Consider the following 26,182-nt stretch of genomic DNA (forward strand, 5'->3'; position numbering starts at 1 on the left):
AATAATCTAACACAAAGTCTATTTCATAACAGAATGTTGAATATCTCACCATCGTAAAGTTGAAAAATCGTAAGTTGGGGTCATATACATATATACAAAGAGATAGATAGATAGATAGATAGATAGATAGATAGAGAGAGAGAGAGAGAGAGAGAGAGAGAGAGAGAGAGAGAGAGAGAGAGAGAGAGAGAGAGAGAGAATATTTTTAGGCAAATATTGAGAAGTGCTGCAGTGAAGTAACAGCTTGATAGATCATAAAATCAATAGTAACAGTAGCTGCAACTGGCAGAGAGAGAGAGAGAGAGAGAGAGAGAGAGAGAGAGAGAGATAATACTACCGCTACAGGAAACAAGGGTAAGGTGTCATAACTAACATAATGACTCGTACCAACGTGGTATGTATAAGGGAGTAACACATACAACACTACTATATCCCTTCTACCACAGCGGACTGCTTCATTACTACTACTAGCCAACTGTAGCACCATAACTTACTATCCTCACCACCACACAACCACCCACCACCACCCTCACCACCACCATCACCACCACACAACCACCCACCCACCACCACCAACACGAGATAAAAACCCTGCTGGTCCGCGGGTCTGGCCCGCCTGTGACACCCAGCCATTAGCCATCGACCAGACCTGGCCGCGGAAGTCCTGCCGCCGCCGCTGCCGCCGCCGCCGCTGCCGCTGCCGCCGCCAGGCCACACGGAGGGGGGGGGGGGGGAGATGGAGGAAGGGTGGGGGAAGGGGGGAGGGGATGGGGGTGTTGTACTACCTTCAGGTATAATGGCTAACCTGGACTTTTGTGATGAAAGGGGACAACCCATAGTCGACCTGGTCCGACCCGTGTGTGGGGTCTACAGGTACCAGGTATGGAGAGAGAGAGAGAGAGAGAGAGAGAGAGAGAGAGAGAGAGAGAGAGAGAGAGAGAGAGAGAGAGAGTATCTGACACAAGATTCGACTATAAGGCTGGACGAAGCGCATAGCGCTTACGAGGGGAAAAAAGAGACAGACAGCCAAACAACCAGCCAGACAGACAGACAGACACAGACAGAGAGTCAGACAGACGTGTACAGCCCTGCTAGACCCTCTTGCAAGGCTTGACAGGGTAATACACACTGGCCGGCCCGGAGCGCCACACATAATGACAGATCACCCACATGGCTCCTGATGAATTCAGACGTTGCCATCTATTTTCTCATCATTACAGGAATTTTAATACGATGTGCTTCTCCTCACCCCATCCCCCCACTGATACCCCTTCCTGCCTGCTCTCCTCCTGCACACGAGATCAACACAAGTGACACAGATCCTCCGGTGTTGCCTGGTGTTGCAGAGGACTTGTTTTCCCTCCAGTCTTTGTTTCTATGTGATGTTTTTTTTTTCTTTTTACAACGGAGACCTGAAGACTTTGATGCTGTGAAGAGAGAGAGAGAGAGAGAGAGAGAGAGAGAGAGAGAGAGAGAGAGAGAGAGAGAGAGAGAGAGAGAGAGAGATTTGATACAGACATACATACGTACACGCACTCACAGACACATATGTCGGAAACATACATACAGACTGCTGGACAGAACTCCTACGAGGAAAGATTTTTACGACAGTTGCCGGACCTGACTGACTGACGTACGAACCTTAGACCCGCCTTACGTCAGTGACGTAGAAGGCTCCTCTTTCCCCCCTTCCCACCCTCTCCTCTCTACACTTCAGTCACTCTCTCTCTCTCTCTCTCTCTCTCTCTCTCTCTCTCTCTCTCTCTCTCTCTCTCTCTCTCTCTCCCAACGCTCCTGGCCAATGATGTAACACCCACCCACCCAGCGAGGGGTGGAGACACCTCTCACCATCTACTGGTTCCTTCCTTCAGAAGATAACATTGTTCTCTATGACTTCAATTACCAAACATCGTCTCTGAAATGTATATACATATATTTTCTTTTTCCCGGGATATTACGTAACCGTTCATAATAATGACTTGGGACATGACCAAATAAGATTAACCTTACCCTTGCAGACAGGGGCGTACGTCTAACCCTTCCGTCTCTCCCTTTGATCACTTTCGTAAATCAGGAGAAAACTGCTTGTGGGGGGGCTGGGGGGGGTGGGTACCCATACTTCTTGTCAATACGTTGTAAACACGTGTGTGTGTGTGTGTGTGTGTGTGTGAGGCTCTGGATGAAGATACACAATGCCGGATTTAGGAAAACAAAATATTTCAAACTAAAACAGATAGATAGATAGATATAGATATAGATAGATAGATAAAAAGACACGTCATATCATAATGTATTTATGGAATATTTATACAAAACTAGTTCATTAACATTACAATTTAAGACTGTGGCATAAAGCGTATGTGAAGATATCATGATTAGCGTATGAATGGCTAACTACGCCGTAAAATTATGCGTAAATTCGATAATTTCGTTATGAAAGTAGTGACGCAAACATTCTAATATTCACGAATATTTTCTTGAAAAAAAAAGAATCTCGAAAAATGATTCTCCCAAAAAAGATGTGAAATTTGCGAACCAAAGACAAGGTCATCAAAGACAAGGTCATCAAAGACAAGGTCATCAAAGACAAGGTCATCAAAGATAAAAGCTGCCTGATAACCCAGCCTTTGAATGCCCCTGGACCAGGATTTCCACCAATTCTGATATTTCAAATAATTCTGGAAAAACTCCCGTGAAAAATGAATGAAGGGAATCAGTTACGATTTTACGAATAAGGGGGACTCGAGTGAAGGATTTTTTACAGTCAGTGGAATTGTTACTATGGTTCATGTTGAAGGCTAATGACCATTTGGTGATAGACATGAAGATTATGTATTATACGGGAAAATAATTATATAAGAGACACACACACACACACACACACACATACATATATATATATATATATATATATATATATATATATATATATATATATATATATATATATATATATATATATATATACACACACACAATTCCCATGAATCCACGGGGGGAAATGAAACACGATAAGTTCCCAAGTGCACTTTCGTGTAATAATCACATCATCAGGGGAGACACAAGAAGAGAAATATAACAATCATTTGATATACAACGAAGAGACGTAGCTAGGACGGCATTTGGTTAACAAGTGAGTATCGTATGTATATACCCCTGACATGAATCTCCTTCTGACAGACTGGGTCCCTCCCTAGCCTTAAAAAAAAAAATAAAGGACAAAAAAAAAGCCATTCTTGGAAAGTTCATTGAGAAACGGTTCTCTCTCTCTCTCTCTCTCTCTCTCTCTCTCTCTCTCTCTCTCTCTCTCTCTCTCTCTCTCTCTCGTTACAGCTTGCTTACTACACATATTTCGTAACGGTGGGTGATGTAAGAGGTCAAATTACACTGTCGGTACACACTCAGGATCTGTAATCACGCAACCTCACACACCCACCCCAACCCCACACCCACACCCCCAACCCCACACCCACACCCCCAACCCCACACCCACACCCCCACCCCACACCCCCACACCCCCACCCTCAATGTGACTGATAAGAGGCTCAACTGTGTATCCTTCTCTATCTTAACCCACGTGGTATGTTGTGCTGTGCTACCGGCTTATCATAGCATACTTATCGCGTTACTTAGCATAGCATACTTATAGCGTTACTTATCATAGTATACCGATAGCGTTGCTTATCATAGTATACCGATAGCGTTACTTATCATAGTATACCGATAGCGTTACTTATCATAGTATACCGATAGCGTTGCTTATCATAGTATACCGATAGCGTTACTTATCATAGTATACCGATAGCGTTACTTATCATAGTATACCGATAGCGTTGCTTATCATAGCATACTTATCGCGCTAATTATCATGGCATACTTATAGCGTTACTTAGCATAATCATAGCGTTACTTAGCATACTTGTAGCGTTACTTATCATAGCGTTACTTGTAGCGTACGAGGATGTGCCGAGCTGGAGATGTGGGGTGGTTGTATTACTGGCTTCTGTGTGCGACGCTCTGATTGGAGGGATGAGGCTATTATTTCACAGACTCATTATCATCATTGTTATCATTACTTTCATAATTATCATCATCATTACTATTATCATCATTATCACCAGTGTATTATCATTTTCATTATCACTGTCCCTATTATCATTATTACAGTATCATTAGTAATAGTCATAATTATCACTGCTATCATCATTAAATCTATTCATCCTATCTATTCCTCCTACATCTACTTTGCTGTTGGCACTACCAAACCGTCAACAATATAATCATTAAGATATTCATTCGTAAACATGAAAGAACATACAATCTCTCTCTCTCTCTCTCTCTCTCTCTCTCTCTCTCTCTCTCTCTCTCTCTCTCTCTCTCTCTCTCAGACGGACTCGATCATTTTTCAACCTCCCTGTGTGGCAGCCAATGTACACACGCGGGTTGTCTGCTTCCTCTATTATTAATGGTGTTGACATCCCCCCATTTGTCGGGGCTAAGGGTGTAGACATGCACTACTGCAATGTGTCACCTGGCCAATCAGAGTCTTTGGTGAGGTCTTCATTGATGGGGAAGAGTACTTGAAGGGGGGAGGGGGGGTGTGCGTGTGTGTGTGTGTGTGTGTGTGTGTGTGTGTGTGTGTGTGTGTGTAAGAAGGTGCGTAAGAGAGAGAGAGAGTGAGGATGGGGAACGGAGAGAGAGAGAGAGAGAGAGAGAGAGAGAGAGAGAGAGAGAGAGAGAGAGAGAGAGAGATCAATAAGGGAAAGAAGCCTTTCAAACTTATATTTACACAATGAGCTATGCTCGCCCCTGGACCACCTCACCTTCCTAAACTATTTCACAGAATTAAGACATCTCTCACTTCCATACATCAACCCCGCCTCCCCTCAACCTCCACCCCTCCATGATGAAGGCTGGCTCACAATACGAGGTATTAACGGTAAGAGTCGACTCAGCCAGGCATAAGGTTCGAGCAAAATCATAACGAGCGCTACAACACCGTCCGCCAGGGTGGGTTGGTTGCGCGTGTTGATCGATCGAACCAGACAGACAGGCGCCATGCAAATATTCCCCCCCCCTCTCTCTCTCTCTCTCTCTCTCTCTCTCTCTCTCTCTCTCTCTCTCTCTCTCTCTCTCTCTCTCTCTCTCTCTCTCTCTCTCTCTTCCTTTCCTTTAGCTGGTGTTAATGTCCCTCGCGCTCGCTTGCCCCGGGCGAGCGGGGGAATCTGTCCATAACATTGGTTATCACGATTAAGTTACTGGAGGAGTTCGTTCGTTCGTTCACCAGAAGAGGTCTTGCGAGGAGTAAAGTGGTGTGTCGTCTTGTGGGCGGCCATTCTGGCCAGCGCAGACCCCCAGCGATCGTTCGCTTGTTTACCTTGGCAGGTGCGTTCGCCAACCTCTTTGAATTGATTGATTGATGGTGGATATCTGGCGCTACCGTTTTGAACCAGTCCTGAATTTATGACTTGGTTTTTCTTTTTTACAAAAGATTTTTCAGCGGAGTTTACCTCGAAAACAGGAAGTTATTCGGGAAACGCATGGATCCATAAATCCATAAAGCGAAATTCCATATGATAAATCCCGCTAAGAAATCTAAAAAAAAATATGACCTAAACCTTTACAAGTGACCTGCTGGGGAAGGCATAGCGAAAGTTAGCGAGTTAGGCTAACTCCTAGATCGACAGAGGACGTAGAGTAATTTATGGCCAAATCTCCAATGTGAGAGATGATACGTGTTGATCTATTCAGTCTGGGAAGAGGGACTATCAAGTGGTATGAGGTTCACATTCCTGTAGCTATACCCTCAACATACATAGATATGGCCGGCTTTCAAAACCGTCCTCAAGTGTTGCAAGACACAGTTAAGCGAAACGTACTCTACAGCGAGAGATAGTTAAGCGAGACGTGTGCCACAGCGAGAGATAGCTCAGCGAGACGCGTTCTACAGCGAAAGGTAACTAATCGAGACGTGATGCTCACACATAAAAAATTGGATTGCCTCGTAGTCTTTGAGCAGCCAGCCAGGGGGGGGGGAGAGAGAGAGAGAGAGAGAGAGAGAGAGAGAGAGAGAGAGAGAGAGAGAGAGAGAGAGAGAGAGAGAGAGAGATTAACGTGCCCTTTGAGTAAGCTTCGCCTCTGTAGCACATACCCCGAGTAAAAGGCACACCTCCTTCACCTCCTTCTGAAGCGTAGTCCCGTCTGTGTTTAAACCGTGGTATAGCATGTTAATGCCGCCATTACCCTCGCGTAACCTAGTCTGACCCCTGATGATCTACACTGTGCTAATGCCTTGTTAAAAGACGGTATTTTAACCTCATCCAACATTCTCTTTATAGTTCCTGATTTGAGTCTACTTGTGGACTCTTGTCTTGACAAAAAAAAAGACAACATTAACTTTGTGTTTTTAGTTCTTCTAAAAAGAGTCTCGTATAATTACCCTAAATAAATCACAGATATGTAGATCGGGTACTCACTCTGACGATATCGGCTCATTTCACACCTTGTGCTGTGAAATTCATTGAATATCTGATTTTGAAAATGATTTACGTGCCTCTGTTTCAACGGCCAACTCGAGCAACTTAAACCTTATTATCACTAGGATGATAAAACACGCTTGATGACATGCATTCACACGCTTATCTTGCTTATCTTATACACAAACCTGTTCATGACTCTGTAATTGAAGCTTAGTCGAAATCACTTCCGGTACAGCCAAAAGACAAAACTTAGCCCAACGGTAGCTACTATTGTTCCCTCAAAGGGGAAAGAGGGAAAAAATAAATAATTCAAATTCACAGGTTTTTGAAGACAATATCATCTAGACAAAGGAGCAAAGTGTGCGACGATTTAGGAGGGAAATGATAAGTCATGTACCCACACAGAGGAAAGAAGGAAGTTCTAAAACAAGATTTGAGAGAGTTTAAATTGGTGTGAACCCGAGAATTACAAGTCTAGCGGTGCGGGGGAGCTGTGTTCCTCCTACCGGGGGAGCTGGGGGAGCTGTGTTACCCCTGTCGGGGGAGCTGGGGGAGCTGTGTTACTCCTGTCGGGGGAGCTGGGGGAGCTGTGTTGCTCCTGTCGGGGGAGCTGGGGGAGCTGTGTTACTCCTGTCGGGGGAGCTGGGGGAGCTGTGTTACTCCTGTCGGGGGAGCTGGGGGAGCTGTGTTACTCCTGTCGGGGGAGCTGTGGAAGCTGTGTTCCTCCTACCGGGGGAGCTGTGGAAGCTGTGTTCCTCCTTCCGGGGGAGCTGGGGGAGCTGTGTTCCTCCTGTTGAGGGAGCTGGGGGAGCTTGTGTTCCTCCTGTCGGGGGAGCTGGGGGAGCTGTGGGGGATTTCGATGATTAAAACAAGAAGGGCACACAGCCGCCTATGGGATAAGCCATCCCTTATCTACGTTTCTGAACTGGAAAATAACATGGAATCCCGATATATATATATATATATATATATATATATATATATATATATATATATATATATATATATATATATATATGAGCATTGCGCGATAGTATGCTTCATGTATCTGCCTGGACGCCTTTCTTTCTCTACTAAGAACTTAACTCCTTCAGTATGACCACTGCACGACGCACGAATATAGCGTTACGATACTTGGGCACGACGGTACGACCCTTGAGCACGACGGTACGACCCTTGAGCACGTCAGTACGACATTTACGGACGACAGTGCGACACTCTGGGTATGATCGCCTAGCCTTCGACCTGACCCTTAAGGTTCACGTCAAAGATCATGTCGTCAAAGATCATGTCAAGCTCAAGAGTTGTACCGTCGTATTAAAGAGATTAATACAGCAGTGAAACACTGCTGTATTTCTGTAACACTCCTGTATTTCTAGCTTTACTACCCTACTGGTCGACAATCCACAGCTGGTTACATGGTGGTTACATGAAAGTGTTCGACAATCCACAGCTGGTTTGGCCCCAGCTGGTCGTTGACACTCGATTTCACACGGAATATATAAGAGGGAGGGGGGCTACTGAGTAAATTCTCCAGCAGAGAGAGAGAGAGAGAGAGAGAGAGAGAGAGAGAGAGAGAGAGAGAGAGAGAGAGAGAGAGAGAGAGAGAGAGAGAGAGACCCATCAGCCATAACAAACGCCCTAACCAATTTTTTTTCTTTTTTCATTATTCATTACCACATACCGGAAACCAACGGTCCATATATTATTATTCATTCAGGCGCGAATATTATCTTTATAAATATTTTTGTTTTCATTTTTCATTTGAAGTGCTGCCTATGATTATCAGCCAATAGCCATAACTTTGGTAAGGGAATATGTTGATGTATTTACCATAAATACAGTTACTTAATGCAAATCTATCGATATAGCTCAGATGGATGGTAGTTTCTGGCTCAGTCGTCTGCTTTTGTTATAGTGAGGTGGATCTGCTTTAGTCTGATCTTGTAGAAGCCTGACCTTATTGTAATCTACCTCTGCTGTAACCTGGCTCTACTGAACTCTACTTCTGCTGTAACCTGGCTCTACTGAACTCTACTTCTGCTGTAGTCTGGCTCTACTGAACTCTACTGCTGCTGTAGTCTAGCTCTACTGAACTCTACTTCTGTTGTAGTCTAGCTCTACTGAACTCTACTTCTGCTGTAGCCTGCCTCTACTGAACTCTACTGCTGCTGTAGTCTGGCTCTACTGAACTCTACTTCTGCTGTAGTCTGGCTCTACTGAAGTCTACTTCTGCTGTAGTCTGGCTCCACTTGATATCACACTCTGCTGTAGCCTGGCACTACTGCAGCTTTGCTTTACTGTAATCTAGCTCTACTGTAGCCTGGCTCTGTTGTAACGAAACCCTGCTGTAGTCTGTCCAGTGTGCAGGTTGCGGGAAATGGAGTGTAGATAGTAAATGTCCCCTGGGAGACCCGTAGCCCAGCTACAAGTTAACCGAGTCTTTACGCTTTTATGTTCAACTGTAAAGGGACATTACAGAGGAAAACGCAGGTCGAACAACCTGGTTTTACGTTCAAGTACACATCTAGTGTCGAGCTTGTTTGTCATACAAACATCACGTAAAACTACCGTACGATAGTAAGGAATAACAAGTGGGAGACAAGGAAAGAGGAATGAGAGAGAGAGAGAGAGAGAGAGAGAGAGAGAGAGAGAGAGAGAGAGAGAGAGAGAGAGAGAGAGAGAGAGAGAGAGAGAGAGAGAGAGAGTTGTATCCGGGTTTACTGTATCGACGGACATCAGGGTCCATAAAAGCGAGAATATGTTACTTTCAACATGGAAACCCCCGGCTGGCTATTCCGTTGGGCGACTAAACCATTACCTCCCAAGCGAACTCCAGCCCTAACGACTTTATAGTCTCTCTCTCTCTCTCTCTCTCTCTCTCTCTCTCTCTCTCTCTCTCTCCCGCTGGTAGGGGCGGGGTAGGTAGAGGGAAGGGTCAGCTTGTTTGATGTAATTAAGGTCATCATGGGGGTCAATTAAGGTTATTAGCTCCTTCCCTTCGTCTCCATTATTTAGCAGAGGCTTTCAGGTTATAGCTGGCCAACAACCCCACCATATGTACCGAAGCCTCCTCCCCTACAACCCAGTACATATATATATATATATTATCATCATGCTGCGTTCAGAACAGTTCATCAATAACATTTGTTATGACCTCTTCCCTATTGCTGCTAGGGAGTTGTTTGTTATACTGGCGTTATCAACACCCTGGTTATTATGCACAACAGTCCGTATATTGTTGTTTTTCTCCCTCTTCTTTTGATACGTTCAATGACAATAACAACTGTAATTATCATAACCATTTTCATTATCATTATTATTATATTATCATTATTATAATTATTATTATTATCATTATTATCATTATCATTATCATTATCACTATTATCATTATCATCATAATGTCGTATTTTCCCATGATCTTGTTCATCTACTACACCCTCTTTTACTTCCCTTTCCAAAGACGTATAATCATGTGAGCCTCAAAAAACCTCTTTATCGCACTGAAGAGAGTCCAACACTCTTTATGAAGAAATTCCATTCCTCAATTTACACTAAAGACATTGGAAACTTTCCCATTCAGAAGGTGAGGCGGCGGATGATGACACGATAGAGGCAGCTCTCCCCTCCCACCTCGCTGTGCAGGGAAGTAAAACGCCATTACCAGCAATTAGCGAAGTTCTCTGGTGTATAAGGCAGAGTGGCACGCACACATGACCTCCTGCACGGACCACAGAACACTGCTAGAGTTAGCGGACGCATCGGATGGTCCCACAGACCAGTTGTAGAGCGATCAGACGCATTGGTTGGTCCCACAGATCAGTTGTAGAGCGATCAGACGCATCGGTTGGTCCCACAGATCAGTTGTAGAGCGATCAGACGCATCGGTTGGTCCCACAGACCAGTTGTAGTGCGATCAGACGCATTGGTTGGTCCCACAGATCAGTTGTAGAGCGATCAGACGCATCGGATGGTCCCACAGACCAGTTGTAGAGCGATCAGACGCATCGGTTGGTCCCGGAGACGAGCGCCTGTGTTGTCGGATCCATTGGTTGGTCCAAGAGACCAAGGCCAGAGGTGTCGGACGCAGCAGGAGTCAGTCCCAGACGCCAGAGATGTCGTTTCCTGATGGAGAAAGGTAAGCCGCGACGCGTCTTCGTGCAAGTCTGGATGAGGTGGACAGATGGCGACAGGTGGGGGTGACCAGATGCCAGTCTGGAAGGTGAGCAGATGGTGTCGGATATGACCAGATGTGAGTCTGGAAGACAGACAGATGGTTTCCGATGAGGTTACCACCATCTGTGGAACCGGATGGTGAAGAGATGGGGCAAGAACGACCCTTTGCACAGGAGGTGTATCAGGCGATCATCAGCGTCACCTGTGATGGACAGATGGCTCACAACCAAGACTACCATCTGTTCTCTCGGGCTCCTTTTAAAACATTCACACAAAGCCAACATGTGTGTGTCTGTATGGCAGACAAAGCCAACATGTGTGTGTGTCTGTATAGAAGACAAAGCCAACATCTGTGCGTCACTCCGATAAGACAGACTGAGGTCAGACGGTACGACCCTGAGTGTGACAGCCTGGACTCTGACCTTAAAGATGAAGGGTCGTCACGTCTTGCTCAAATGTCGTACCGTCGTTCTCTCTCTCTCTCTCTCTCTCTCTCTCTCTCTCTCTCTCTCTCTCTCTCTCTCTCTCTCTCTCTCTCTCTGCATCATCAGCGAACAGAAAACGAGATATATCAGAGCACTACACACGGGGGTCGTCGGTCAGCCAGCGGGTCGCGTGTCGCAGGTCGTTAAGGCTTGTACTCAAGTTGATCCAGGGTCGTCAACCACACAGGAAATATCTAAATTCACAGTCGTGTCACGACGGTCTTTATTACCTTGTTCTGTTCTCTTGTTACCGCCAGTGTCTATGATGTTGGCAAGGGCTGGGTCACGACTCTGTGTCTTTTTAAGCAAGACGTGAAGAATGGGGGTCGGATGGTGAGCTATGGGGGTGTGGGATGGTGAGTTATCGGGGATCGGATGGTGAGGTATGAGGGTGTGGGATGGTGAGGTATAAGGGTGTGAGATGGTAAAGTATGAGGGTGAGATGGTGAGGTATGGGTCGTGGGATGGTGAGGTATGGGGGGGACGACTGTGAGGGGAGTAAGGTAATAGTGGGTAATTGTGAGGAAGGAACCCATCACATGAAGAACTGTTATAATATCTATAACAAAAGGCTATAACTTGCATCTACCTGATGTCATGGGGTCTACATTCTAGTCATAAACCATCACACAGCAGATAACGATAATGATCATTACGAAACATTCTTCCACCATCGTAGACATCATTACCCACCAAGTAGAACCGAACAAAGCCCATCAACCTTCACCTGACAAATACTACCATTCAATATAACCTAAAATCAGTTTCTGAACTACTGTCTTCATCTTACAAGATCAAACCATGAGATTTTTTCCTTTCCTTTACAAAGTGATTTTAACAAATTTTCCATCCTCAATATTTACCAGAACGTTATAAACTTTCGCAAAGGCCTTCTCCCTCTAAAGGAGCCCACATTTCCCTGCTACTGGGAGTAGCACAGCTTTGGGTTGAAGGAGCTTATAGAAAGAGGTCCTGAGCATAATTAAGCCAACAGATTACAACAGAATCAGTCTACAGACATATGCAAATTATCTTCGCAAGCCTATTACTTAACTGCTTCATTCGTCCAGTCATTAGATCTTGAAGCCTTAGAGACAGTTCGCCCTAGTGGTAATGATGATCATCGCCAAATAATTACAATTAACGCATTAATTAGTGGTAAGTGATTCTTTAATTACAGTGACTTTACTTTAGGATAATATTGCCTTGGTTTGCACTGGTTTTGCAGGATGATGATGATTTCCTTGTCGTATTCCATTGTCTTCTAATGGTAAAGTTAAATAACTTAATTGTGGGTGAAATTCATTTGGTAATGTTGCAATCAACATTGCTGCTTCTTGTGTTAATATCAACATAATTTTTGTTCTTAGTAATGATATTCCAAACAACATAATCTGTTGGGGTTTTGAGGTGTTGGTAACGATTTTGCCTTGTGTGTTGGCAGTGATTCTACTCGTACCTGTAGCAGTAATGTTAACTTGTATTTTCAACCAGTGTCTCTCCCTTGTGTTGGCAGTGATGATGCACGGCGGAGGGGGAGAGAAAGCGGAGGGGGAGCCTCTTCACCCAACGAGACATCGAGACCTTATCACGTACGACCACCAGGTCCTTGACGGCGAGATGTTCCTACAGGTAAGTCCAGACTCCACGTTCCATGTCGTCCTCGGATAGGGAAGGAGGGGGAGGGGGAGGCAGGGGCTCTGGGAAGGGAGTGTACGAGAGATGGGGTGGAAGGAGGAAGGAGATCTTGATGGGGTTTTCCTAGAGTAGGAAGGGAGAGACCTTCAAAGGAAGGGACTTCACAGAAGTGTCCCTTCTGAGTGAAGGGAGAAGGACCTGAAGGATTCCAGGGCAGTCCTCTCGTGTTGAGGATGAGGGTATCGTGACTAATATCCAGTATGTCCTTCACTGGTGACTTAAATGTTATGGAAAGGGAAAGAAAGGCGGACCCAAGAGTATCCCTTGCAGCACCCCATCACTGTTTCCCCGGCAGCAGGAAGGAGTCGGGGAGTTAGGGGGACTCGCGACGCAAGTGTTTCCTTCAGTACGTTAACCTTCACCACAAAAGATCCACTGACTTGAGACTGTTGTGATACGTGGCAATATTTCACCTGGACAAAGATTATTTTATGCGATGTGTTAAGACTAGGAAGACATACAGTCTGGCCTCGTATTAGATTTATTTTATGTACACGTAAAGCTTTTTATTTTCGTCCGCTTCCAAGACTAGGTGACACGTCCTCGCAAATCTCTGCTGCTTTCTTTTCCGAGGGGAAAGGTTAATTCAGTTTTTCTTAAGATGAAAAAGAGGAGAGGGGCTACAGAGTTACTTAAAGAAATCATATATAAGATTGAACTCGCGAGTATACTTTCTTTTTCACTAAAGATTTATACTTTTTGTAGACAGAATCACATACAAATATACATTATAAGATCTAAACTTATATTCAGACGAGTATATGAATTCAAAGACATCCGGAATAAGAAATAATATTCTTAAGAATTCGTGACATTTTGATCCTATTATTCAGGCAAATGATTATATGTCCTTTTTTTTCCATCGTGTGCACCACATATAAGACTGTTCGCGTGTACTGCAAATTGCCAACTTATCCAGCTTTGTTTTTTTCTCCCAGTCTGAACTCTTACAGGACAAAGAATTTTCAGAAGACGTGAGTTACTTCAACATGCGAACTGTGTGTGTGTGTGTGTGTGTGTGTGTGTGTGTGTGTGTGTGTGTGTGTGTTCACTGTCTTAGTGATAATACTTAATGCTCTCTCTCTCTCTCTCTCTCTCTCTCTCTCTCTCTCTCTCTCTCTCTCTCTCTCTCTCTCTCTCTCTCTCTCTCTCATCGTAGTTCAAAGGCTGACGAGCAGCCACCGTCCTGTGCTGATGTTCGCCTGGGTATCAGGATGAGTGACGGCTGCAATGTTAGCCAGCACTTCAGTGACTGTCAAGTTTCACTCCTTTGGCCTAGGTTGTTGCACACACATTCAGTCATCAGACATACCACCTCTTCATGTGACCCATAAAACTTCATCACACGATCTTGTAATCATTCGTAAGTCATTATCCATCTCTCATCATCTATACTGCTTGCCCATGTTCTTATTGCTTGAATTACCTTCTCACAGTTAAGTAGTTAGGTAGTAACATTTAGCAAAGGTTTAGTGATATGAAAAACCTATAAAACGTACTAGATCTGTTATACGATTTTGGTAATTACACATGATCACTTCCGTGATAGTATTTTCATTCACTGTTCAAATTTATCGTTTCATCCAACACCACAGCTGCTCTAAGGCTTTACAATAACCCATCGTGAACGAAACATTTTCGAATAACTAAATTTCTATGTGTAAAAAGAAAAAAATATCAGAAGCTGCACACTTGCAGTGAGTCTGTTTCGTAAATATAACTAAAAAAAAAATGTTTATATGTTGTGCACTGAAGAGACACATGGCCAAACCAGTCTAAGAAATCAATACAGTAAACAGATAGATATTTTGAAAATCATAAACTTTTTTATGATATATTTAAGTAATTCTGAGTCTTTTAGGAATGGTTGTTTGTCTTGTGTTGAACAGAGACATTCCCTCACGCTACCAGCCAATAGTGATCCTCCGCCTTAAAGCGTTACATTAGTGTGTCTCGATCTCATCTGGTTGTATGAGGCTGACATCTCATTCATGAGGGCCAAACCTGTCCTGTCCTGTAACCTGCCTACATAAATGGACAATCGGAATATGAGGTGTCTTAGCAGGCGAGGGATGGGGGGTTAGAGGGGGAAATCACGTGATGCCTAAGTAGGGGATTTATTTAGGGAAATTTGCTTGGAAAGGGGATTGGGCTATAGGGTCTGCATGGGGGATTTATGTAGGAGGACGGACTTACGGGGTGGGGGAGGTGGGGAAATTTAAGGGGGAGGGTTGAGTTCTCGTGGTGGGGGAAGGGGACTAGTGGGTGGCAACTTGGGTATGAGAGTGGCCTGCTGGGGAGGCCTGCTGGGGAGGCCTGCTGGGGTGGCCTGCTGGGGAGACACGGTGGGTGAACATACCATCAGGTGGACTTGGGTGACTTCCGTTGGGACTTGCTAAGGAACTTGCCCTTGTATGGATGACATTAATTATATGAATTATGTTAGACTGAATTACATTAAACAGCGTTGGGCATTACTACAAGTTATCTATATAGTTTTCGTAGAGAATATGATTAGTCTTCAACTTTAGTGTTAACACAAAGTGTTAAACTATAGAGCGGAACCTTGGCTGTATAATTGTCAGGGTGTAGTCGTCAGGGTGTAGTCATTAAGGTGTAGTCGTCAGTGTAAGCAAATCATGGGCTAAGAATGAATGAGGTGTAGCGCTGAATCCACTTTAAGTTCATTGGATTCAAAAAGTAACATATCATTACCATCACGCTCGTTAACCAGGACATGCTCGTTACCCATCACCACTTAAGTGTTTACTATACTTCTTACGTAGGTTAGAATATCATCTTGCCCTGTTTATGCTTCTATATACATCTTTACTGTCTCTGTTCATGTCTTTACAATTCTACACAATCTTCATCATTCCATATACATATTTTGCTTCTATACAAGTCTTTATGCTTCTACCAAAGTCTTTATAAATGTTTCTTTTCTTCTTGTATGATTTTTTTTTCTATCTTGAGGAAGTATATAGATGAGCGTTCTCCTTGTTCCTCGTGTGGGTGAGATATATTGATTGGTATCAACTCCACCAGGACACGACCCCTGGTCCATCGCTCTGGTTCTTGTGATTCCTTGAGGAGTTGATAGTCGGGATGATTCCCCCGACAGACTGCACATCAAGGAAGACAGTATGAAGGTACCTTCGCTAACTGTCCCCTCCGGGAATGCCTTCCAGAACTTCCTGTCTACTCAACTCTCCTCAACTGACTATACTTAGGAATCTTGACTTTGACTTGTCTGACGTTCCATGGCAAAGCATCCCACTTCCTGCGAGGGATTTGCGTTGCGAGGATCTTCCTCATCCCTGAATCTCCCTCACCCTCCTTACCTCCTCTCTCCTCCTTTCCCGTTCGTAAGGCCCTCCCCACGCGCCCCCCTGACCGCCCCTCCCTTCCAGCACCCTATGAGCCCTCATGGCCACCGCCCAGCACCCGTCATCTGCAGGGGGTGGTAGCAGGGTGGCGCTCATTGAGACATCATGTGGGATTAAGCCCCACATGTCGCCTGCCCTCACCAAACGATATATCAGGAGATCGCGTGCCATGCTTCCTCCACCACCCCCACCACACACCACGTGCCAGGCCCGGCCCCAGGGTATATCCCAGACCGATTTTACGGACGGTATGATTATCGACGCTCAGTACGGAGAGGAGGGGGGTCGACCAGCACACAACAACTGCCCCCTCCTCCTCCTCCTCCTCCTGCTACTCCCCTCCCTTCCCCCAAGCACTCTTTCCCCCCACCCTCACTCCCTCCGCTAAGAATATACATCCACAACGTTCATTCACAATCCAAGATTCACTGACTCCAAAGAGCGTGAGATTCTTCCCCTTTTTTTTCTATTCTCACAGGGCAATAAAGACGTAGCATTTGTCTCCCGTTTATAAGTCGTTCATCAACGGACTCTAATGAGATGGTTACGCTGCAGGTGATTACCGAATGTAATGACCTCATTAAGTGTTTTTCCAGCATTGGTTACACAGTAAGGAGGTCCCCTCTGGCCAGAGGGTCATGTACAACATCAAACAGAACAAACATTTGTGCTTTCTACAGTAATGAATGAGTCACTTCCTCAAAGCCAGGGTTTCTTAAGCTTCAAATTTACTCATGAGTAAACTGTATTTTTTTTTTTTTTTTTTTTTTGACAGAGGCGAGTCCCCTTTCAGGACTAGCGAGAAGAGAGTGTAGTTTTCTTACTGATTTAATGAGGTGTTGTATGAGATAATGTGATGCAAGAAAAGGGTGGACCGAATCATGGTATCTATACTACTGTTGACTGTTTACCAGAGAGAGAGAGAGAGAGAGAAGAGGGGAAGGCGTCCATCACCTATCCTTATGGCACATATTCTGTTTTGTCTTACTGCTTCTCTTATTTTTTCATGCGCTTCTTAGCGTGACGAAAAAAGAAAAAAATTTCCGTCTTGCTTTTGCAAGTAATGCGAAATCCTTTGGCCTCACCGTCTGACGATCGTAGAAGACATTGTACACATCGAATTAGGATAACATTATGCCATCACTACTTCACAACACATCATGATATCGAGTACACACCCCACACTTCGGGTTTGTTTTTGTTTTTTTGAACACTTTGATATCGTCCAGGCAATCCATTATATCAAAAGACCTTCCCTCGTAAACTCCACTTTTACCGGTTGAACGACCACTTCGATACCCTGCCCCACCGCCGGGTTTACACTGCAGTACGGGTTTACATCGTGGGTTCTCATCGACAGATGCAGTAAGGTTGGCGGCACACGCGCTTCGATTGTTGTAAATATTTGACGGAGTTTGGACGAGTATTTGGATCTCGTGTTATCATGTTTCGTCTCTCAGAATTCACGGTTTGTGCTACTGGGCAATTGTATATATATATATATATATATATATATATATATATATATATATATATATATATATATATATATATATATGTGTGTGTGTGTGTGTGTGTGTGTGTGTGAAAAATATCACCGGCAGTCTTACTGAATGAATTTACCTGACATTTTAAGACAAAAGAAATAAAAAAAAGATTAAAAGCCATTTTCTGTTCCAGTCTTTTAATAAAGTTTGAAATTCCAGTAAGCTTTATGGACAGAGTTCTTCCCCTGACGGGTTTGCCTGTGTGTCACGCGAGGGTGGGCGCGCGCGCGGTTCGTTCAGAAGCAGGAGGACACCAGAGTCCAAGCGAAGCCAAGAACCCTGAATAGCTTCGAAAAAAAACAAAAAACATATAAAAGGTTCATGAACCTCTCGCCTGTAATCAAGTACAGACATACTAGTTGTATTTGTATTAGATGTATGTATAGTTAAGTTACTCGCGAGCCTGTGTTGTCTTGCCTACACAGAAGCGTGAATAAAGTTAATGAAGCTGACTTAATTTGCTTCGAAAAGATAAAAAACAAAGGATATAACTTCAAGTTTCGACAACTCCAACTCTCTCTCTCTCTCTCTCTCTCTCTCTCTCTCTCTCTCTCTCTCTCTCTCTCTCTCTCTCTCTCTCTCATGTGATCACCACAACGAACACACAACACCTATGGGATGTACAACAGAAGTCATCGCCCTCAGAAATGAGCCTTGCTCACCCGATCATTGAAACACTCATGTTTCTTTATCCTGTTTCACGTGTGAAGGATGTGTTTCCAGGTATCCTATGTCCTCTCCTCTCCTTCCTTCCTTCCTTCCTCACCTGCTGTAATTATCCCAAGATATTAGCACCTTCTCGCCCTCAACCCTTTAATTTCACTGTTCTATTTCCGTCGCGTGAAAGGCAATTCTGTGTATCCAGTATGGAGATTATTTCCAGTTCTGGTGTCTGGAACTGATTAAATTATTCCACTGATGCTGGAATATATATATATATATATATATATATATATATATATATATATATATATATATATATATATATATATATATATATATATATGAGGAGTGTATATTTCTGTGAGATTATTCCGCTATATGAAGGCAGTAGGGTCAGGTCATGACCGCTGAGATGTGCCTTGGTGGTCACCACACTCCTCCGAGAAGGTCTGGGGCATAGAAATGCAATACCACAAGGAAGACCTCGGGTTCATGTGTGGGGCAGGAATAGATATCAGTTATCATTCCGTTGGTCATCTTGGTTGACCTTTATCATCTCTTAAGGGGGTAAAGTAGGAAAGCTACTTTGTAGTATAATAGCCAGAGTCAAACAAAAGACAACAGCTGACACAAGGTGATCTAAATCAGGTAAACAAACAAAAGACAAACGGAGTGACAAACAGGATAATAAGACTATGATGAATTTACAGACAAGAAAGATACAGACAGACAGACAGACAGACAGACAGACAGACAGAAATGTGTCCTTGAGATTCTTGTAACACATTCCGTCAAGATAACGATAGTGATCCACATCATATCTCTCTATAATCTTCTCTCCCTCATACACGAGAAAAGAAATCGATTACCTCAAAATGGGTCAGAAAACAGGAGTGTCCACAGCACATCTTAGATGATCATCCTTGGGTCTAAAAAACCTTTAAAAAGTGAAGGAATGAGCTACTGTACCATAACACTGAATTAATAATAAAAAAAAGGGAGGTAGAAAACAGCGCGTGATAAATATAAATATATTTCTTTATAGCGTTCGTAAGGGATAATCTCTCTCTTTACCCGCAGGCCAGATGCCAGGACTGGTTAATGCGGTGTGACAAGGATATATTCTTCTGTGAACGTTAAATAAGAAGTCCCCAATGACTAAAATTTTATGCAAGAATTTCATAATTTGGGTCGTATAGGTCGACTCACAAGGGGCTCAGGTGAATGTACATGTACATTAAGAGTTAAGGAAGAAATGCTGTGTATACTCTTAAACATTTGTCACACACACCCACACACACACACACACACACACACACACACACACACACACACACAAACGAGCCTTCGTTAATGCAGTGGGTAGTCTTACCATGAAGCTATTTAGCCGGCCAGGGTTCGAATCCTGGACAGGGCAGCCGGCTCACAGCCAACCCAATTGTTCAACCACTCGTTTGAAAGTGACACAAGATTATTCTTATGATTACTATTTGTGTATCTGGCGGAGAGAGTCATGCACTCGTGTTGTCCCGTCTCTTAATATTATGTATCTGTACGATGTCATTCATATACATATATATATTAGCCTAAGCTTGGTACCCGTTTATCTACCAACCCCGGAAAGGAGACAAACAGCTGGGCTGGCTGTGGGCCGACTACCGTATCCAGAATTGTACAAAGATCAAGAGAAGACGTAACAGAAACTTGAGTCCACTTTTCGGACTTTTTGGACAATGGAATAATCTACCATTAGACACTGTCGAAGGAAAGACTGAGTTCATTTGTATCATAACTTGAGCAATACATTGACGAGTCTGTGTATCATTAAATAAGACTCTTTAATACGACAGTATAATATATGAGCGTAATCCATCTTTACTTTAAAGATTAATGGTTAAAGCATATCCTCCTAGAGCATCCGGTGGCTGAGATTCGAGCAATTTTTCTTTTCATCATTCTTTCCTGCAAAATGTCCTTCATAGTATACTTTCTTTGTACAACGCAGCGTTCCTTCAGTGTCATGTTCCTGCTAATTACGATGCCGGAGGTAGTGTTGGGTGGGGATGATTCTTCTACTTTGCTCTCACGTCTCGATCCATATATACACAAGAATATAGGCTGCTATTACTGTCCTCAGACACACAGCACACAACCTTGTACTTGTACTATCCTAAGTACGTGCTTCTCCCACGTACAAACTTCATTCCTTAATCCTAATCCCAGTTCGAATCCCATTCTCCATGGGAGTTGCGGCACACCATGAAATATAATCATTGGCCATCAAATTTCCAGGAATAGCTGGTGATCGTCCTGGGAATATTCTGATATTTTCGATCTGTGTGTGTGTGTGTGTGTGTGTGTGTGTGTGTGTGTGTGTGTGTGTGTGTGTGTGTGTGTGGGGTGAGGGTAACGCAGTGTGGCGGTAATGAGAAGGTCGGAGTCGGTGTGATTCTGATGGATGGGCGGCGGGTTGCGTGGCCAGGTCTCCCTTGGTTCTCTAGCATTATAGGGATTATATCAGGACGACACCACCACCATCACCACCACCATCACCATCACCATCACCATCACTATCACTATCACCATCACCACCACCATCACCATCACCATCACCATCACTATCACTATCACCATCACCATCACCATCACTATCACTATCACCATCACCACCACCATCACCACCCATCACACACATACTTCACGACCAAGCTATTCGCGACCTTCCAACATACGACTCCCTTTCCGACGGACGGTAACATTTTTTGGAGTTGTAACATGCCTCATGATACGAAGCCACTTACGACGCCTGGTTGTGCCTTTCAAACGACACCCACGCCACCTGGGGCGTTCCGACACGCCTTTATACTATACCCACGCCATCTGGGGCGTTCCGACACGCCTTTATACTATACCCACGCCATCTGGGGCGCTGCAACACGCATTCATGCGACACAGGACATTCCGACACGCCCTTGTCTTATGACACTGCCATCCAGGACTCTTCAACACGCCATCAAACCACGACCAGGTCACTCCGACACGCCCGTCAGACACACACAACACCCTGGTCATACTCACATGTCCATGATTCACAACACGCCACCTGGGGCACTCATACACGCCCTCATGACCTGGGACATGTGTCTGTGTGTATACAAAAATATGTACATGTGTGTGTGTGTGTGTGTGTGTGTGTGTGTGTGTGTGTGTGTGTGTGTGTGTGTGTGTGAATGAACGTATGTAAACCCTGATAGAAATATTGAGTGTGAAAATTCCAAGCATATCTGACCAGTTAGCCAAAGAGGACGAATCCCGAAGCCAGCAAAGCCACATTACGTCACAGTCCGGATACCAGTGTCGCAATGACCATAAAGTACCCCAGTATAACACTGTGTGGCAACCTCACTCGCATGCTTCCTTCATATAAGGATTATTTCTATTTTTTCTTAATCTCATGCCTCAGGCAACACAGGACGCTACATTTCGATTGGTTGTTCTGTTCTTTCCAGGTTCTCATTGGCCTTCACACACACACACACACACACACACACACACACACACACACACACACACACACACACACACACATATGAGAGAGAGAGAGAGAGAGAGAGAGAGAGAGAGAGAGAGAGAGAGAGAGAGAGAGAGAGAGAGAGAGAGAGAGAGAGAGAGAGACCAAATTTTGATGAAAGACTGATTAGAAATACTTCTCAGTACTGATCAATGGGGTAACGAGGCTCAAGGTGAGCATGATCAACATTGTTACTGCTAATTGATCAAACGATGTAACCCAGTGATCCATGATAACAGTGACCTCCAACCACCAGTTTACTCCTGATAATTGCCTCAGCCAAGCCCTCCAGTGTCTTGGCACCTCCAATTGCAGATCCTCCAAAGTCCTGGGACCTTCAATTTCAGAACTTGTAAGACACTAGCACCTCCAATTCCAGACACTGTAGGATAACACCCCCTCCAATTTCATGCCCTCCAAGATACCGCCCTTAATTCCAGACTCTCTAAACTACCACTTCGAATTTCAGCCCCTCCATGATACCCCCTCCAATTTCAGACCCTCCAAAATACCATCACCTCCAATTTCGGTACCCCTTCGCGGTACATAATTTCCTCGCTATACCAACCCTCTGCCTCACTGTGAATCATCTCCCGGAAGCGTCTGTCATCGGGATGAAGGATTGGTGATTGTGACCACCCGGCACGGAGATTGGAAGGCGGGTTCACATTCCTCATTTTCTTTTTTATTGGTACTTTCCTTATACAGTCGAGTCACGGAAGGTTTGGTCCGAGGAAGAGGAGATGGGGGAAGGAGGGTGGAACATGGGGTCCGTGTGATGCGACTATATGGGTAGGGAGGTCCTCCTTCAGGAGAGAGACTGGGTTCAGTGAGGTCTTCAGGTGTATATCCGAGGACACACCAGGGGCGTCTGCAGTAGGTTGGGGCAGTACTGTAAGCTCCTGCCACAGAGGATTGATCCCCTTCACTCCCTTCGAAACCTTATCAGTGAGATGTTTGTGATCACGTACTGAACCAGTGGTTGAGAAATCTCCACTTCAGTTCCCCATCCACGCTGAGCAAGTGTCATGTTTGTCAGTAAGTAATTATAACCACTTCTGGTCAGGCTAGACACACGTCGGGCCAGGCGGGCGTCCTCCTCCACCATCTGTCATAGTTGGAGTCGAGGAATCACAGTTTGTTGTGGTGTCGTGTTCGGATCTAATAAAGCATCTACTGCCGATCGTCCAGTATCCTGACTAGTGCTCAACACGCAGAAGCATAATAAAGCAAGTAACTGGTGATTTATGTTTCGTGGGACCGTTCGCTGGTCATTGCACACGCGTCCATCTCTGACCTGGAGGGGCAGCAGGGACCGAGATGATGATGATGATGATGATGATGGTGATGATGATGATGATGAGGATGATGATGAGGATGATGATGATGAGGATGATGGTAGCCCGACACGATATGATTCTTGAGGACGACATCTTCTTCTTCCTCCTCCTCCACCTCCTCCTCCTCCTCCTCCTCCGTGCAGGGCGACGGCGTCGCGTGCCTGCAGGAATCAATCACTGGAGGGATGGTGTTCCGTGCGTCTGTATCGCAAAGTACCTGCTAAGTGTTGGCACCCACGCGCCTACCTCTTTGGTCACGAGAGGTGTGGGGGAGGGGAAGCACGTGTAGCGAGGCTGGTGGCGCGCACGTGTAGCAAGGCTGTTGGCGTGCAGGTACATACCAAAATGATACCTCCTACATGTTGTCTTCATAACACAAAACCTTCAGGATACTTGAGGTAGGCCAGCCTCCTTCCACCCGCAGGAGTCTCCTTGAGAGAGAGAGAGAGAGAGAGAGAGAGAGAGAGAGAGAGAGAGAGAGAGAGAGAGAGAGAGGAGTACCTCTCTGGTCTGACCCATGGGGGAGAGACGTCTGAGGGCCGCGTGCAGGGAGGTGGTCGTGCTGGGCCGTCGTTGGATGTGCTCCTCAGGCAAACAGCTGACGCACATGGAAGTTAGCGTGCTCAGAGTGACGCGTACTGACGTCACAGGGAAAGATGGGATGCTGCTTCTGTGGCGGCGGCCGTCACGAGATGCTGGAGCCGCCGGGGACCAAACCGTGGCACAGCTGATCCTGTCATGCGGTGCGTCACGACACCCGAGCTGTCAACAGACCTACCGGCCGCCCGCGACGCTGACCTCACCTGCCGGAAGGACACTTTCATTCATAACTTCCAGCACGCGCCTCACCCTCGCCTGGGGTCCCACGCGCCACTTTGCTCACCACGACGGTGTCATCAGCAGACATAAGCATCTGTTTATGTCGCATGATTCCGGTAAAGCGATTATCCGATGACCTCGAGTTCCGACAGAACAGTGTTGTTGGATCCTACAGTATCTCAGGTTCCGTCAGAACAGTGGTACTGGATACGACAATGTCTCCTCTAATCCCGACAAAACACTGGGGTTAGATCCGACAGTATCTCCACAGAGTGCGACCGAAAAGTGGCATTGGATTCGACAGCATCTGCAAAATATAAATTCCTCAGAAAGTTCAAGGCAAGTGGTTGGAAACGTATATAAAATGAATTAGTTCTTTCGTTGGGTAGTGGAATTTCACGTCGGTGGCTTCAAGCAACGACGACAGGAGATAAGACGCGAGTGATTTCGATGTGTATTTTCCAGTTGGTGTTAAGACTCGCCACGGGTGTCCGCCCCTCCGCCAGCCGCCAGCCTGGACGAGGCACGAGTGACGTAGTAGCGTATAGTGTGAGTGAACGTCATCAAGGGGTGGCCCGGGGGGAACCTTCCGTGTGAGGCTGCACGTCAGATGAGGCACCGACGCCATGAATACCTTGCATCTCCTGCTGGTGGCGAAGACGAGCTCGCACGCACCCGACCCTTACCGCATGCAACGTCCGCACGAACCCACCGCAGCCTGCGTGCCGCCGCTGCCCAAGGACACGCACACGCACCGCACTTCCTGGTGACGCGCCTTACGCCATTAAATCGACGGTGTTGTGGCTTCAACGGGCGGGGTGAGGAAAAAAAACAGTCACAGAACGCCATTATTTTGGGTCCTTTGGAAAGATCGACTAGGGATGTCATTCTATCTGGACGCAGCCATCATGGAATACATCGAAAGATATTTCTTTTTTATCCCCTGGGCCTCCGACACAACCATGACGTTGAATCCGACATCTACGTGAAATGAAGCAGGAGAGAGATGGACAGTCAGAGAAGTATGCAAACTGAGAGATAGATATGTAGATAGATGGTCAAGGGAAGTATAAAGAGTGAGAGATAGATGGATTGAACTTTTGAGATGTTCCTGGGATAAGAACACGGCCTTTCTCTCAGCTGAGGATCACTGGCAATGCCGTCGTAAAGAGGCAAGAGGTAGCCAGTGTTGCTGTGTGTCAGTGTCACCTGTATTTATCCCCCTCTGTGCTGCTCTATCAGACTGTTTGGGAAGACGTGTTGCAGGAGGGAATCTTCCCCCTCAGCCAGCTGGTTTATGGCACACGGTAAAGGATAATTATATGCATAAAATTAAAGCACCACATTAGCTTTAAATTTTAGTATGGAAATTTAGGAAGTTTACGATGTGTGGTAAACACAGATGACTAATTGAAGCAAATACTGCAATTTTATCATGAGCATAACCAGTGTTGCCAGCCTGGACGATCCCATCCGGTTCTACCAGCCTGGGTGATCCCAGCTGGTGATGCCAACCTGGACGATCCCAGCTGGTGATGCCAACCTGGACGATCCCAGCTTGTGATGCCAACCTGGACGATCCCAGCTGGTGATATCAACCTGGGCGTTCCCAGCTGGTGATGCCAACCTGGACGATCCCAGCTGGTGATGCCAACCTGGACGATCCCAGCTGGTGATGCCAACCTGGCCGATCCCAGCTGGTGATGCCAACCTGGACGATCCCAGCTGGTGATGCCAACCTGGACGATCCCAGCTAGTGATGCCAACCTGGACGATCCCAGCTGGTGATATCAACCTGGGCGTTCCCAGCTGGTGATGCCAACCTGGATGATCTTAGCTAGTGCCACCAACCTGGACGATCCTTGCCAACGCCATCGACCAAGATGTCCCAAACTAGTACCACAAATCTGGCCTTCCTCTACCACACACACGGTATCACCCCATGGTTCTCCATCTCCTACCCTCTGAGTCCACTAAAAGTCCCCTTCACCTGGCGAGTGCATGTTTCCCCC

The 26,182-nt window shown here is 45.4% G+C and overlaps 1 protein-coding gene across 4 annotated transcripts in view; it reads left to right on the forward strand.

Annotated features, from left to right (window-relative positions):
- Positions 1-26,182, forward strand: part of ss (aryl hydrocarbon receptor spineless) — a 314,320-nt gene that overhangs the window by 168,462 nt on the left and 119,676 nt on the right. For all 4 annotated transcript variants that reach the window (XR_011712270.1, XR_011712271.1, XM_071658638.1 and 1 more), the window contains exon 3: positions 12,660-12,775. Coding sequence is in view for 2 of the 4 variants with exons in the window: in XM_071658638.1 (XP_071514739.1) it covers positions 12,660-12,775 (116 nt within the window). In the remaining 2 variants the exon portion in view is untranslated. The remainder of the gene's footprint in view (positions 1-12,659; positions 12,776-26,182) is intronic.

The sequence above is a fragment of the Panulirus ornatus genome, chromosome 66 (assembly GCF_036320965.1).
Source record: "Panulirus ornatus isolate Po-2019 chromosome 66, ASM3632096v1, whole genome shotgun sequence".
Classification (NCBI taxonomy): Eukaryota; Metazoa; Arthropoda; class Malacostraca; order Decapoda; family Palinuridae; genus Panulirus; species Panulirus ornatus.